Raw genomic sequence first — 14,706 nt, 5'->3', positions numbered from 1 at the left:
ACTTGATTGGAAACAACTGAAACACGGGTTTCTGAATGTGCTGTACAACTTTCCTATTCATGCTGGGGCTATATTTAACAAACACGTAATTACTTACAATTAATTAATTAATTACAGTCAACACGTAGAATACCCTTACTAGCGCAAGACAACTACCAGCACTATAAAGCTGGTCTTGTTGACATACGCTGTACCAGGCTTTCTTTCATTTCATTTCATTGAAATGAAATGAAATTGCTGCTCTATCAGGCTCTAATTCAGTCTCGGCTGAATTATTGTGCTCTTGTGTGGGGATCTGCATCCAGGACGTCCCTTCAGCAGCTGTATGTCCTGCAAAGGCGTGCTCTCCGGATAATTGAAGGCGTACCATACGATGCTTCTGCCACACCCCTATTCAGCAAATACCACATTCTGCCTGTCTTTCAGCTCTATGCCTATCGCCTCGCACTGTGTTACAAATAGCCACTCATAGCCGAGAACGATCTGTTAGATCTAGGACACGTTCGCGAAACACAAGACCCTATCATACCCGATCCCCTCACTCTTTTTTTGTACCCTTCTCCCGCTCGGGATATGGCACCCAGAGACTGCAAGTCACCATACCGCGTCTACTAAATATCCGTCATAATCATAATGTCAATGTGCGAACCACATCTTTTCGAAACCTTAAGAAGACGATGCATGACAATACGTTCCGTATATTGTTTGACCCTCAAGCTCGTGTTCTCATCCCCAAGCCTCTGTTCCCTTTATCATATCTTTATGTGTCAACTTTCTCTCCTATCCTTTTTCTTTCTTTCTTCCTCATTGTTTGCCCTGTAAACAAAAAAGTAGGCCTGCGTAAAGAACTACACATGTGCACTTATTTGTCTATATAATGTGTTGTGCAATTGAATGTACATGTAGTGAAGTGTATGCGAATGTACATGTAGCCGCTGGTGCTGGGGGGCCGAGGTGCTCGTCAAGCCTGAAGGCCTTTTTACCTCGGTCCCTTCACCCAGTAGGGTGAAAAACAAGAAATAAAAAAATAAAAATAAAAAATGAAATGAATGACTCTTTCTTTAAACCTCGACTGAAGTTACATGAAACACCCTGTACACAACGCAGTAGTAGATTTATCTCTGTGCATACATTTTTGCTGTTTTGTAGCTGCACTTAAGTTAGGTATTCAAAAACTGTCATAAATGAAAGTGAGAAATAATGTACTGGATCCACAATATTTTTAGTTGTGATTTCTCACCCTCTCTCGGAATTATCCTTCTTCATTTAATGACCACTTCAAGAGCACATGTAGCATGAGCAAATAACGTACTTGCCACCATTTTATGCTCCAGCCACTGATCCTGTTTCTACCATCCTTGAGGTATGGCTTGAACCACACATTGCCATCTGTGTCAATGAGCCAGCCTATAGAGTTGTGGCCCAGTGTGATACAGACAGGACTTGCTTTGCTGGGAAGACTGTGTTGAGTGAAAGAACCACCAGAAAATATTATTACAGTCGAGCTCGTTTATGGTGAGAATTGGGAGGAGATAGAACATAACTGGCTCTGACAGATTTTTAGAATACACCTCTTTGCGAATGGATGCCATGACCTTCACACGTTTCACTTGTTCATACCCATTGCACAAGTAGTGGCACACAGGTGTTCACATATTCACATGAGGACAGGGATTTTGTGAAGGCTTATTTGATAACGACTTAGCATATTTTTGTGCAAGAGCACATGCAAGAGCATTTTTATGGGCTTGATGTACTCCATAATCTATGCTGCATAGATCATGAGGTGCCTCAAACCTATAATCCTTTTTGCATAAAACAGGCTAAGTGATTATCGAACGCTAACTATGCAACTTGGGCTTTAGAAGTTCTAGAAAATTTGCCCTCGACATTGTTGTATCTTGTAAGAGCGAGCTCCGACCACACGACGTAGTTACTAACTTTATTCTATTCCGAATTATCGAACACTCCGTTTCTTTTACCTCCTCTTCTTTTCCCCCCTTGTCACGTCTTCCTCTTTTCACAACATAACATTTACCCTTCCGCAGAGAAAAAGTTCAAACCACAGTTCATGTTTCAAACCAAAGTTAAGTTCAGGTTGCCGCTGGAGACAGCCTGCATGCGTTCCAATTGCGACCATCGCTAGTGAGAAATGTACTTCTGTTGACAGGTGCCATTATGGTTAAGGGCTCACTGTAAGATGAATGTCCTTTCGGGCGATGCGATGGTAGTTTGACTCTGATTCTGTCCCCTACACGGAAAGTGGGCTCTTTAGGGTTCCTGCGCTGGTCCGCATTCTTTTTCTCGCGAGCCTGGTAGGTTGCTACCCTGCGACGTAAGTTCTGGACTTCTTCGGAGAACTCGTTGTCCATGTTAGGAAACCCAACGATGTCTAATTTTGTGCGTAGGTTTCGGCCATGCAACAATTCTGCTGGTGACACTTGCGTCGCCGCATGAGGGGTGCTCCGATAGATTGCGAGAAACTCCTCAATTGTTGATTCCAAAGGAGCGTGACAAATTGCAATAGTCTGTAGATAATCTTTTAGGCAACGGTTAAAACGTTCCACTTGACCGTTCGACTGTGGATGATACACGGACGATTTGCGGTGCATGATGCCTCGTTCACTTAAGAAGCATTTAAAGTTACGTGACTCGAACTGTGGACCGTGGTCTGTTACAATAACTTGCGGGTAGCCTTCACGGCTGAAAAACGTCAGAAGGAAGTTGATGATGACATCGGTTGTGACCCGTGAGGCGAAGGCTACTTCGGGCCATTTGCTGTAATAGTCCACCGCTGTAATTGCAAATCTGTTCTGCCATGGGAGAGTCCCGAACGGTCCGACAATGTCTACCGCAAGCTGTTTCCAAGGAGCCGAAGGAAAAGGTACAGGTTGCAATGGAGCAGGATGTGGAGTTGCGGTTTTGTCGTTCCGAAGACAGGTGTGACACGTTTTAACATACTCCTCGACATCCAGGTCTATTTTAGGCCACCAATACACCTGTCGGATCCTCTGTTTGGTACAGACGATTCCTGGGTGTGATTGGTGAGCTATATCAACAATACGTCGTCTCGGCGCAGACAGAGGGACTACTGTGTCACCATGCATGATGACTCCCTGTATAACAGACAAACTTTCTGCGACTTTGAAGAAGCAATGCAGTGAGGGATTACTCTTGGTTGATGACGACCACGTTGAGCCTACGAACTTGTACACAGTAGAGAGAACTTGGTCTTCTGCTGTTTCTTTCTTGAGCTCTTCCCATGTAATGGGGTGAAGACCTTGCTCTATTGTGCATATCATAACCATGTCGCTGTCCTCATTGTTCCGACCGTCCTTGTGAGCTATGGGTAGACGAGAGCGCGTCAGCGACCTCATTTTTGCTGACTTTTCTGTAGATGATTTGATAGTCGTATCGTAGAAGTCGGGCAGCCCATTGGGCGATACGCATCGGTTGACGACCGTAACCCTGACTCGATAGAAGAGTGGTTAGAGCTTGGTGATCTGTACGGAGTGTAAACCGTCTTCCAAGAAGTAAGGTATGCCACTTTTCGCATGATTACAAGCAAGCTAGGGCTTCTTTTTCACCAACCGAGTACTTCCTTTCGGTCTCAGAAAGTGTTCGCGAAGCAAATGCCACAGTGTATAGTCCATCCGGGTGTTCCTGTTCGAGTACGACTCCCAAACCGTAATCCGAAGCGTCCGTAGTGACAACCGTTGGAAGTCTGGGGTCAAATATAGCTAACGTGGTGCAGTTCTTGATCAAGTGCTTCAACTTGTCAAACGATTCTTGCTGCTCTGTTAACCAGACAAATGTTGAATCTTTTCGAAGCAGGGATCGTAAAGGTTCAGTGAGTGTTGCGAAATGTGGCACAAACTTGAGATAATACGAAGCGAGACCCAAGAAGGACCTCAATGCTGTCACGTTTGTAGGGTGGGGTGCATCCATGATGGCCTGCATCGTGTCTTCGTCTGGGTGAATACCCTTGTCAGAGACTGTATGTCCCAGAAACTTGATTGACTGGACTGAGAATACGCACTTCTTCAGGTTCAGCGTTAGCCCGCAGCTCATCAGTCTTGACAATACTTGGTCCAGATTTCGGTCGTGCTGCTCCTGTGTTGTCCCAAAAACGAGAACATCATCTAAATAGTTCAGCGTGCCTGTGCAGTCCTTGAGTACGCACATCATCATCTTCTGGAAGGCCGCAGCTGCTGAAGAGAGACCAAAGCACACACGTGTGTAGCGAAACAAACCTTTGGGGGTTATAAATGCTGTGAGGTTTCTACTCTCTTCTGCCAAGGGCAGCTTGCAAGGGAAGACCCTTGCTCCAGAAAGTTGATGAAAAATTTCTTCCGGGTGAGGGAGTGGATGGGAATCGATGACGACGGCTTCATTCGGACGGCGGAGGTCCACACATAGGCGAATCTCTCCAGTTTTGCACCAAGCGACCACTACCGGAGATACCCATTCAGAGGCGTCAATACTTTCAATGACACCCGCTTCTTCTAGCCTTTGTAATTCCGTTGACACTTTGTGTCTAATTGCAATAGGTAAACGACGAAGCTTCTGTTGCACGGGAGTGACTGAGGGCTTTACTTTGATCTTGTGCACAAACTCTTTTACCATTCCCAGTCTACTTGAAAATAGGGCCGGAAATTTGAGAGCGTACTGAGGTACAGTATCTGCATTCATAGCATGTACTTGGTGACATTCTCGAGTTGCAATTTCGAGAGAAATGTCTAACGCTTGTAGTAAATCGAAGCCCAGAACTGCTGATCCTTGTCTCACAACGTGAAAGTGTCCTGTTGTTTGTCTTTCACCAAAAGCAACCTTCGCAGTGAAGACTCCCAGTACTGGTATGGGTTTTCGAGAATAGTCAGTGAGTTGCGTCAAACTGTTGCATAATGCTATGTGCTCGAAATTGGCTTGAAATAATGAGTTCGGAATGATGGATACCGATGAGCCCGTGTCAACTAGGAGATGTATAGGAGTGCCCTCCACTCGGATCTCGCAGTATATAGGCTCTGTCGGACCCGTTGTGAGAACTTGTGCTTCCGCTATGTTCTTAACTTCTTTCGTAGGACGGGCGCTCTTGCAGACGGACGCAAAGTGTCCCTTCTTGTTGCACTTTTTGCAGAGTTTGTCCTTTGCCGGACATAGGGGATCATTCGCTAGATGATTAGTAGAACCACATCTGTAACATGTATGCTTAGCGTTTTTAACTTTCTTCACTTGTCTTTGCTTGCTAATCGCTGCTACTTCAATCTGGTCAGGCAAGGTGGCTGAAAGCATGCGAGATTCCCGCATAGCTTATTCTACTTGACACGCTATAGTGATAGCGGTATTGAGCGTAAGGTCAGGTTCCAACAGTAGGCGATCACGAACTTGCTTTGCTGCAACTTTCTCAACTAGTTGATCACATATCATTTCTTCTGTGAGATCGTTGAATCTGCATGTAGACGCTAAAGCACGTAATGCTGTTACGTACTCTTCGATATTTTCACCAGGAAACTGGCTCCTTTGCCGAAATTTGTAGCGTTCGACTGTTTTGTTAACTATCGGTGTGAAGTAGCTGGTCAACTTGCTTACCGCTGTGGCGTAGGAACTGTGACTCGAAGTTGAGCCTTCAGAGGTTGAAGTTTCCGGTAGAGCATACGGGCGAACCACCTCGGGTAGAGAACGGAAGATCCGCTGCCCTTCTACCCCTAGGTAATTCAGCAGGACGGCTGTCTTCCTGGCGTCTCCGAAACGCGTGCCTCCAGAGGCCTCCAAGTACGTATCGAATAGTAGATGCCATTCCGGCCAGGGAATAAGTGGCTTACCAGGTACAGCCAGAAACGGTGGCGGAGGTTGTAGGTTCATTATAGGTCGACTGCGCCAAATATGTTGTATCTTGTAAGAGCGAGCTCCGACCACACGACGTAGTTACTAACTTTATTCTCTTCCGAATTATCGAACACTCTGTTTCTTTTACCTCCTCTTCTTTTCCCCCCTTGTCACGTCTTCCTCTTTTCACAACATAACAGACATTTAGCAGCAACTACTGCCTCAACCTCCTTCCAGTGGACCTGTCCATTTCTCAACTGCTGCTCAACAACCAACAGTGGCACACCACCTTGCCGCAACACTCCCACCCCTCCAGATCCCCCAATTCTGAAGTCAGGTTCGCGCAGGTCAGTTGTCAATTTGAGCTGGCTGGCGCAGACACCAGCATGTGATTGAGCACCCTCCTACAAACAACCCATGCCCGACTAACGGACATATATAGCATGTCAGGGTCATCAACAACAAGACGGTAGACACACGTTCAGATATCCATTCTATGGTTCATATTAACTTCCACACCACTGTTTGATTGCAATTCACAGAGATGGAACTGAAAGAACTATGCTGATCATCAAAGATGTCCCACTCAATGCTGCCTATAACCCCACCGTATGATTGTATTTCGACTGGAAGACCCTAACCCTTCGTCATTGGGCCAAAAAGCCTCACAACTTTTTGGGACGGAATAGAGTGAGTGAAATACTGGCGTCTTTCACTTACTTTAAATCTGCCCAACCAGTTCCCATTGGGTTAGTGGATGACACGTTCAATCGTGTCAAAAGGCTCCCCTGGTCTGTGAGGACCCAAACGTGGTCTTGGTAGCAGGTCACGGACTGGGCCCTGCAGAAGCATCCCACCGACGTAAACAGGACATTGTCTGGAGATGATGTGTCTGGACACATGAAGATGGTAGTGTTGGAGGCAATGTACCTGCACGATACAGCGAGTAGAGCGGTGTAAAGCCGCCATGAAGACATGATTCCGGCAAGGTTACACTGGACAATGTGTGAGCAGACTTGTACTCATGTTTGCCATGTGTAGATGTCCCTCCCACTACACAACATTCTTAAGTTACATAAATCTCTTCGAGGCATGCACTACTTCAAGTCAAGTCGTGTATATAAGTTCTTGAAGCACGGCACATATAGAGCCTTGTCTTTCAGGGTTAAACACAGTTAAACCAGTTTTTTTTAGGTTTTCAGGTTTTATACCAAGTGACAATGGGCGCGTTGAGTAGCTGCTCTCTTGCTCCTTCTCGAGCGCTCCGTGTTTCGTGCTCCTGGAGCAGCTATTAAACGGCACTTGGACTGCTTGAACATGCTCACAAGGGCAAGTATCTGTACTTTCTCCTTTTAATGCATTAGAATTAGAAGCCCCATTTTGAAGAAAAGCCAGCATCGTAGCGGGGTAAGTGAGGTGTCCATGTACAGCATGGCAAGTGTCGGAGAAGAGCAAATCAGGCTGCACTCCGCAAGCTGATTCGCTCTTCTCCGTCACGTGGAAGCGCCGAGCTGCGGCGCAGCCGTCACGAAGCTCGTCAGCCGGTGCTGGAGCTGTTGTCAGTTGCGCCTCGTCTCTGGACATGTTGAGAAGTGTCTCGTGCATTCTCCGAGAGTTTCGTGAGTGGCTGAGTTTGTCTCTCATGTCGTGTGGCAGTTTAAACTGCAACGTTCTCCAATGGATCTCAGACCTTCTACTAGTCAAAATACTAGTCAAAGTATACAAAAACATAAGAAGCAGAAACGAAGCAGAAGAGAAGCAATCAGAAGCAAGACGAACGTCTAATGCTAATGCATTGTCATTGCGTTAATTACACTAATCGCCTTAAATTTTTGTATTTGTACTTTAGCCTTATGCCTGTACATATTTTGGCTGATATTATTCAAGATTCCTGATGGTAGCTGCAGTATGGTGCCATATGGCTTCGAAATCAATCATTACCACAACCTACTAGATTATAACAACCATGTCATCACCGGCAACCCCTATGAGGAGCCCGTCCGCACGATCCGCTACGAGCGCTACGCATCGGCCCGCGAGATCTGCATCATGATTGGACAATGAAAATTTGAATTTTAAATAAGCAGAAGCAAACGTACGACTACCGTAGCAGACGACAACAACAGCTCCTATGAAAACGCATAGAATGATGATGATAATCAGCTTTAGGAAGAAGCATCTCGTGTGGGACATCCACTGCTTGTACAAAAATACTAAGGTAAGCTGAAGTACAAAGTACTGTAGACATTGAGGAAGCAATAACAGGGCCGGTGAGTAGCGCCACCGCTATCCTCCAAATGTGGTGCTGGGAAGGGGTTCCTATGACATGGTCACTATACTCTAGTAGGTCGTGATGATTACACTAACGTACCATGCTGCTCTCTCGGTGACAGCAAAGCTGGACACGTCCTCTGCCACTTGAACCCACGTGTCAGCCGATGGCTTGTCTTTCATTGGAGACTTTGCTGCGTACAATTTGTCCTTGTACAGCACCCATAAGGATTCGCCTGACGGTGACAATGCGACACGTGTTGCCGGCCGAGCTGCCTTCTTCCACGTGAACTCTCGTCCCCACTGCTTTGAATAGTACATTACTTCCCTCGCGTCGACGCAACATAGATAGCCATTACACACTGCCAATGACATCACGGGACCTGGACTCCGCACACGCATCCACTGGCACCCATAGCTTGGGCTGTCTTCTTCATCAACAATGACGGGTACAGGTGACACTGAAACTTCCGAAGTATGGCGGTGTCGGGTGTAGATGTCATCCTCGGGAAAGCTCGAACATCTTTCTTTTTCTAATAGGATGTCATTTTTTTCCCTGTCAGAATCAGGGATTTTGGTTTGAGCAGTAGCGTCGTCACATTCGACGGAGCTATCGATATCAGCGTTGGCTGCACAGAGAAGCGGCGTTTCAGTGGGCACAGCAGCACTGGTAGGTGAATCAGAGTCTTGAGAAGAAGAATGATGTTCCAAGTCACTCTGCTGCGACTTCTCAAAACAGCTCAAAATCTGTAACACCTTTGCGTCTTCAGGGCCGTTGTAAGGAGGTGGCGGATGCACTAGTGACCTTTCGTCGATGGTAGAAGGGAGGCACTCTTGTGCTGCAATGACTTGATCGTAAGTGGGCACCGGTGTCGCCTGAGCCCAATCCCTCTGGTGATCATCAGATGTTGAAGTAAGCAATGGAGAGCTGGCGTGGAATGCTGCAAATGGGAATTGCAAAAGAGGTGCTGCTCTATTATACATTCATGAAAGGTTTAGCCAATCAATGCATAAACAGCACACACTGCAATGCAAAAGTGTGTCATCAGTGCGTCAAAGGGATGGCATTTTCATGCAGGGAAGGATAACGGACATATTTTCGTTACTGCTTCCATTTTCGTCACTGTTTCCATTTTCGTTACTGTTTCCATTTTCGGTACTGCTACATTTTCGTTTCCGTTATCCGTTTCTGATACCAGCTTTTAATTTCGTTTCCGTTACATTTCCGTTACTGTTTCCGGTAATGGAACGGCTGTTACAGAGTTGCGGGAGGACAGCCAGTTCGGCTCTGTCAGCACCCTGTTTTGCCCAAGTGCTGCTTTGGTGTCATGCGTACACAGTACACAAGTAATTTTACGTCTTTGGGATGCGCACATCTTGCAAGATTTTTAAAGAAGTGCAGGAACATGTCTTCAGTCACTCTGAGTCCAGCAACCCAAGATGGGCGTACTTTCATCCAATGTCGCATTCATAGGCAGGCGCTCTCAGTAGTAAACAATACTGCCATAGCCACGGTGAAATGAAGAAAGTAAAAAATAGAAATTAAAAATCGTACGCTGTCATCCCTGTGCTATGGTGGAGTAGAGTGTGTGGAGTCCCATGTTGTGTAAGCCTCATGTCTTAATGTCATGTAAGTAGGTAATGTCACGAGTAGGTAAGTGAGTGATGCACCATCGATATCCAATATTGCGCTTTGTTTCCATGCTGTCGTGTAGTACTTAGAGCATTACAAGGAATGGAGTCATCAAAATACAAAAATAAAAGGAAAAATCACCAAAATGTCATTGCGCAGCAGTAATAGCCATTACCCGAATTCAGTACCGGACAATAATTTTTGTTTCCGTTTCTGTTTCCGGTAATGGAGGACAGTGGTATGCGTTTCCGTTTCCGTTATCGTTACCATCTCCAATTTCGGTAATATATACTGTTTCTGTTTCTGTTACCATTACCGATACCCTTCCCTGTATTTCATGGCACACTTGCTAAACCGAGTTTACAATGTTGCTACACCAGCACTCGACAGGTGTTTCGACATCATTGGGACATCATTAAGGCCCCTGGTTTTCTGCTGCTGCAAATTCAAAATTCTGCGGCACCGACTTGTAATTTCTGCGATTTTCCGCGGAAAGCAGTCAACGGCTGCTTGAAATGGGAAACACTTTATTGTCTTAGATAATATGGGGACAAAAATATTTTATAAAATGACAGCTTGAAGGCACTGTTGTTGCTCAGCATTACATACATGATATCTTGATTTCTCCTCCAAGGTCTGTCACCTGTAATCATTTTATACCTGCTTAAAGATCTTTCAGCACCTACAGAGTTCATAGGAACTTTATAGGGAGATTATAGGAAGGAGCTTACAATACATGCCCTTTGGAAGTCACAGGATACCCTTTTTGTTTCTTGGCTGTAGGCATTATTTAAGAGTCTTTAAAAGCAAACTCTCAGACATCAAATCAAAATCCCCCACTGCCACCATTAAACTGCACACAGTAGGGACGCCACCCCTTCCTCAGCCGAAGTATGTACAATAAACTTGGGCTGACATTACCTTAAGCTAATCTACAATCTGTCTGTGCTGGTCCTGCAGCATGGGTAATTTCGTAAAGCAGGCTTCACCTCATGCAGGGAAGCTTCAGGTGAAGCCCACTTTCGGAAGGTGTCGTTCGTATTGTCGGCGAATAGTCAGATATTGGGCATTCGATTCGCGAATGACATACTTCGAGTGACCGATATTTGATTCGAATTCGATAACTGGAATATCCGCGCACCCCTAAAAATAAGGGATTCCGTGAAATTCTGTGCCAAACGAAGGATTCTGTGATGTTTCTCGGAATCGCAGAGAACCCGGGGCCTTAGACATCATTAGCAGTGCACAGGTGAGCAACGTTTGAGGAAGTGGTGTCAGAAGGTTAGTGGAACATAGTGTCCTACCATCAGGGCGCAGGGGCTTACCAACTGAAAACCTCACTGCAAAGCCAGTGATATGCTTTTTGTGTTTCACAACACACACATTTCACTAAACTGAGTAGCATGAAAAATTACGTAACAAATGGGTCACGGAAACTGCATGAGGATGCTACTTCTATTACCTTCCTTTGCGTTTCTCGTATCTTCTCATCTTTTCCCAGAAATTTACAGAAATTTGGTGAGGCATAAAAATACAGAATGCCGCTGCACTAGCCCCAAGAGTAATATTTGAGACACGAGTGCACCTGCTATATCAGGACAGAATTTTGATGGGGTTCACAAGATGCAAGCTACTACTACTCATGCTTCATAAAGTCCTGTTGCATGCTTCTGGTACTGTTCAGTTTCACCAGCCCCGCAGAATTACAGAACCACTGACGTAGGATTACAGAATCTGACGCAGTATCTCGGCATACACAAGAGCTCACATGGCTTTTTGTGACGTGTCCGCTGTCTGGCCGAGAACACAATAGCCTCATCTTCATCTATGGCAAGGTCCTGCAGTTCCACGCTGAGCCCAGCATGGTGGGTGTTGCCATTCCTTGGGGTCACTTCTGAATGTGACCCTGTGATGTTGCCTGCTTCAGATGTTGTTGAAGCTTCCATGCTTGAATCAGCCCTGATTTCATTGATGATAGTGTGGCGGGGCGTCTTATCTTTGAACCACTGCAGGACAGAGCTGCTGTGGTTTTTGCTTTTGAAAAGCTGAACAATAGGAGTCTGAGAGATTGGACGGTTGTGCTCCTTGATGAGGGCTCCGATTTCAGAAAATGGGGAGGCAAGGCTTTCCCTCAGGGATTTCATGTTAGGCAAGAGCCCGTCATCTTCATCTGAAATCATACAATGAATGAAAAAATTATGGAGGAAACCAATATTTTATTACTCAGTATTCAGTTTGGAGAAACAGTAATTTAGGACAGCAGTCTGCTGTCCGGGTTAAATCCTATAATTGGGTTCAACTAAAGGGTCGCTAGGATAGCGGCACTTGAAAGGAATAAAAGGGGAAAGTGCTCAGTCTATCCCACTCATGGTACAGGGGGCATCCATCATTAGCCAGATGCCGCGAATGCGAAGAAGGTACGTACAGGGGAAGCGAACAATTGACACCCACCCTGTAACACGAGTGGGACAGTCCCTCTGCAGGCCGAAGCTGCTTTTATGTTAACTCTGCTGCAAGCAGTACTGCCACACAGGTCTGCCCGCACATCAGAGAGGAGTAAGTGGTTTAGCTAATAAGTGCAAATGCAATGGTACCTTGCTCGGGTATTACTTCGGGGTAAGGAGCCAATCGCACTAGGTGCCGTTTTCCCATCAAAACAAATATTTCATTCCCAGAAGAAGCCACACCATGGATGTTCGTCATGCCTGTACAGACAGCAGCAAAGGCCCTTGCCAGTGGATCTATCAGGAACAGGGCCTCTGAGCTCCATGTGAGGAGCAGCTGAGGTTCATGCAGCAGGAGAGGGCCAAACTGGCACTCTTGCAGATCCTGGTTCGTAGCTCTGAAAGCATATGCGGAATTAATCGCAGAATCCTTCGTTTGGCACCGAATTTCACGGAATCCCTCATTTTTAGGGGTGTGCGGATAATCGAATCACTCGAAGTTTTCACTCGAAGTATTCGATTTGAGAATCGAATACCCAATATTCGGGTTTCCTGATATTCGACTATAGGGTTTATTCACATGACGTCATCCGTAGGAGACCGCCACTGTCGCTAGCAAGCAGATGTGCTGTGATGTGGTGCCATCGGCCGCCATATTGTAGGTCCCATCCAAGTCATTACCCATATCGCAGTCACTGTATATTTGGCGTTTCAAAATTATTGTGCTGTGTGATTTGTACCATATCCAAGTAATTTCTATGTTTTCGACATAGTCGAAAGTTCGTTAATAGTCGTCCAAAAAGCGTATGGCAGCGTACGAATGCAGGAACATAACTTCGAGGGACCTACAGTATGACGGCGAGGTGACGTCAGTGAATAAACCCTATTCGCCGAATATGAACGACACCTCCCGAAAGTGGGCTTCACCTGACGCTTCCCTGCATGAGGTGAAGTCTGCTCTACAATATTGGAGCATGCTTTACGAATTTGTCCACGCTGCAGGACAAACACAGATTGTAGTTTAGATTTAGATAACATTAGCCCAAGTTTATTGTGCATAATTTGTCTGAGGAAGGGGCTGCGCCCCTCCCGTGTGCAGCTTAGCAGTGGCAGTGGGGGATTTTGATTTGATGTCTGGGAGGTTGCCTCCAAAAAGTTAAAGCTATTGAATAATGCCTACAGACCAGGAACAAAAAAGAGTGTCCCAAATATGTAACTTCCCCACGGCATGTATTGTAAACTCCTTCCTATAAAGTTCCTATAAACTCTGTAGATGCTGAAGGATCTTTCAGCAGGCATAAAATGATTGCAGTCGACAGGCCGCATCAGAGGAGTACACAAGATATCATGTATGTAATGTTGGACCACAACAGCGCTTTGAATCTGTAATTTTATAAAATATTTTTTGTTCCCACATTATCTGAGAAAATAAAGTGTTTCCCGTTTCAAGCAGCCGTTGATTGCTCGCCGCAGAACATCACAGAATTTACAAGATAGTGCCGTGGAATTTTGAATTTGCCACTGCAAAAAACTGAGGGCTTTAGACATAACTTGCTGAGCACACACCTGGGCAGGGCCAACAGGGGTGAGAGGGGTGTGCAGAGAGGTAGGGCGTCTCGCAACAGCATTGTCTCTGTGACAGTCCCTTTGGCGTTTCCTAACCAGAGTCGCATGCCGGGCCTGCTGGCATACACTATTTTCTGGCCTTCTGCATCGGGGGCGAAAATTGCTCCAAAACTGCCCAGACTGCAATGGAATGTTGCCATCACAAGCTTTCTATTATCGTATTTGCATATAGTAGCACAGAAAACGATGAAGTACCTTTTTCTAGGGTGTTGTCCCAAAGCTATGAGGCTGTTCCTTGAAAGGTGGCACAGTACAGCCCTGTGAGTTGTAGACACTAAAAGCACCTGAGAGTGGTAGTCCAATTGGACTATGGGATAGTCCTCCACCACTACCTCCTCACTCTTGCTAACATGCTGCGAAAAAGTTACAAAAGTGAAAAGTCACCACAACACACTATACTGTGAAGTACAAAATAACAGCAAGAAGCATTTGCAGATGATGAGCAGGTCATGAGCTACCCGCAGCAAAAAGCATTAACTCTGCCATGATTTTGGCTGCTTACTGGCATGCCTCGTTTCAAAGCTGATAACAGCTAACAACCGTTAATTTTATACATTCTCCAGCGAGTTGGATCCCGATCGCTGTTATCCAGATCCAGCAATCCGGTGAAGGAAGACCGAATCAAAAGCCTCTCGTCTGGAAGCCACTGATATATCGAACAGAGACTGTTCCTCTAGAAGATTGTAGAAGAACAGACTCAAAATATGATTGTTGTAATATCAAATGCTCTAGGCTTATGGCTTTTGCTGAAAATCTAAATGTCTGCCAGAAATATCCAATTTTTCCCAGAGTATATATACTATAGCAGCCAACTTTTACAAGCCAAATTTGGAAAAATGTAAGATCTGAACACTAGGAGCACTGTGAATAACTCATTAATTGCTCAGAAGTATTCACTTATTGATA

The 14,706-nt window shown here is 45.6% G+C and overlaps 1 protein-coding gene across 3 annotated transcripts in view; it reads right to left on the bottom strand.

Moving 5' to 3' along the window:
* The window catches only part of LOC135396831 (tectonin beta-propeller repeat-containing protein 2-like), a 35,170-nt gene that overhangs the window by 15,388 nt on the left and 5,076 nt on the right, over positions 1–14,706 (bottom strand). For all 3 annotated transcript variants that reach the window (XM_064628033.1, XM_064628034.1, XM_064628035.1), the window contains 7 exons: positions 13,996–14,153; positions 13,741–13,920; positions 12,325–12,572; positions 11,499–11,900; positions 8,198–9,038; positions 6,547–6,756; positions 1,313–1,460 (listed from right to left, as the gene is read on the bottom strand). In XM_064628033.1, the coding sequence (XP_064484103.1) occupies positions 1,313–1,460; positions 6,547–6,756; positions 8,198–9,038; positions 11,499–11,900; positions 12,325–12,572; positions 13,741–13,920; positions 13,996–14,153 (2,187 nt within the window). The remainder of the gene's footprint in view (positions 1–1,312; positions 1,461–6,546; positions 6,757–8,197; positions 9,039–11,498; positions 11,901–12,324; positions 12,573–13,740; positions 13,921–13,995; positions 14,154–14,706) is intronic.

Source organism: Ornithodoros turicata, chromosome 6, assembly GCF_037126465.1.
Source record: "Ornithodoros turicata isolate Travis chromosome 6, ASM3712646v1, whole genome shotgun sequence".
Lineage (NCBI taxonomy): Eukaryota > Metazoa > Arthropoda > Arachnida > Ixodida > Argasidae > Ornithodoros > Ornithodoros turicata.
Note: the sequence above shows the minus strand (reverse complement) of the source record. Positions and strands in the feature narration are given on the sequence as shown.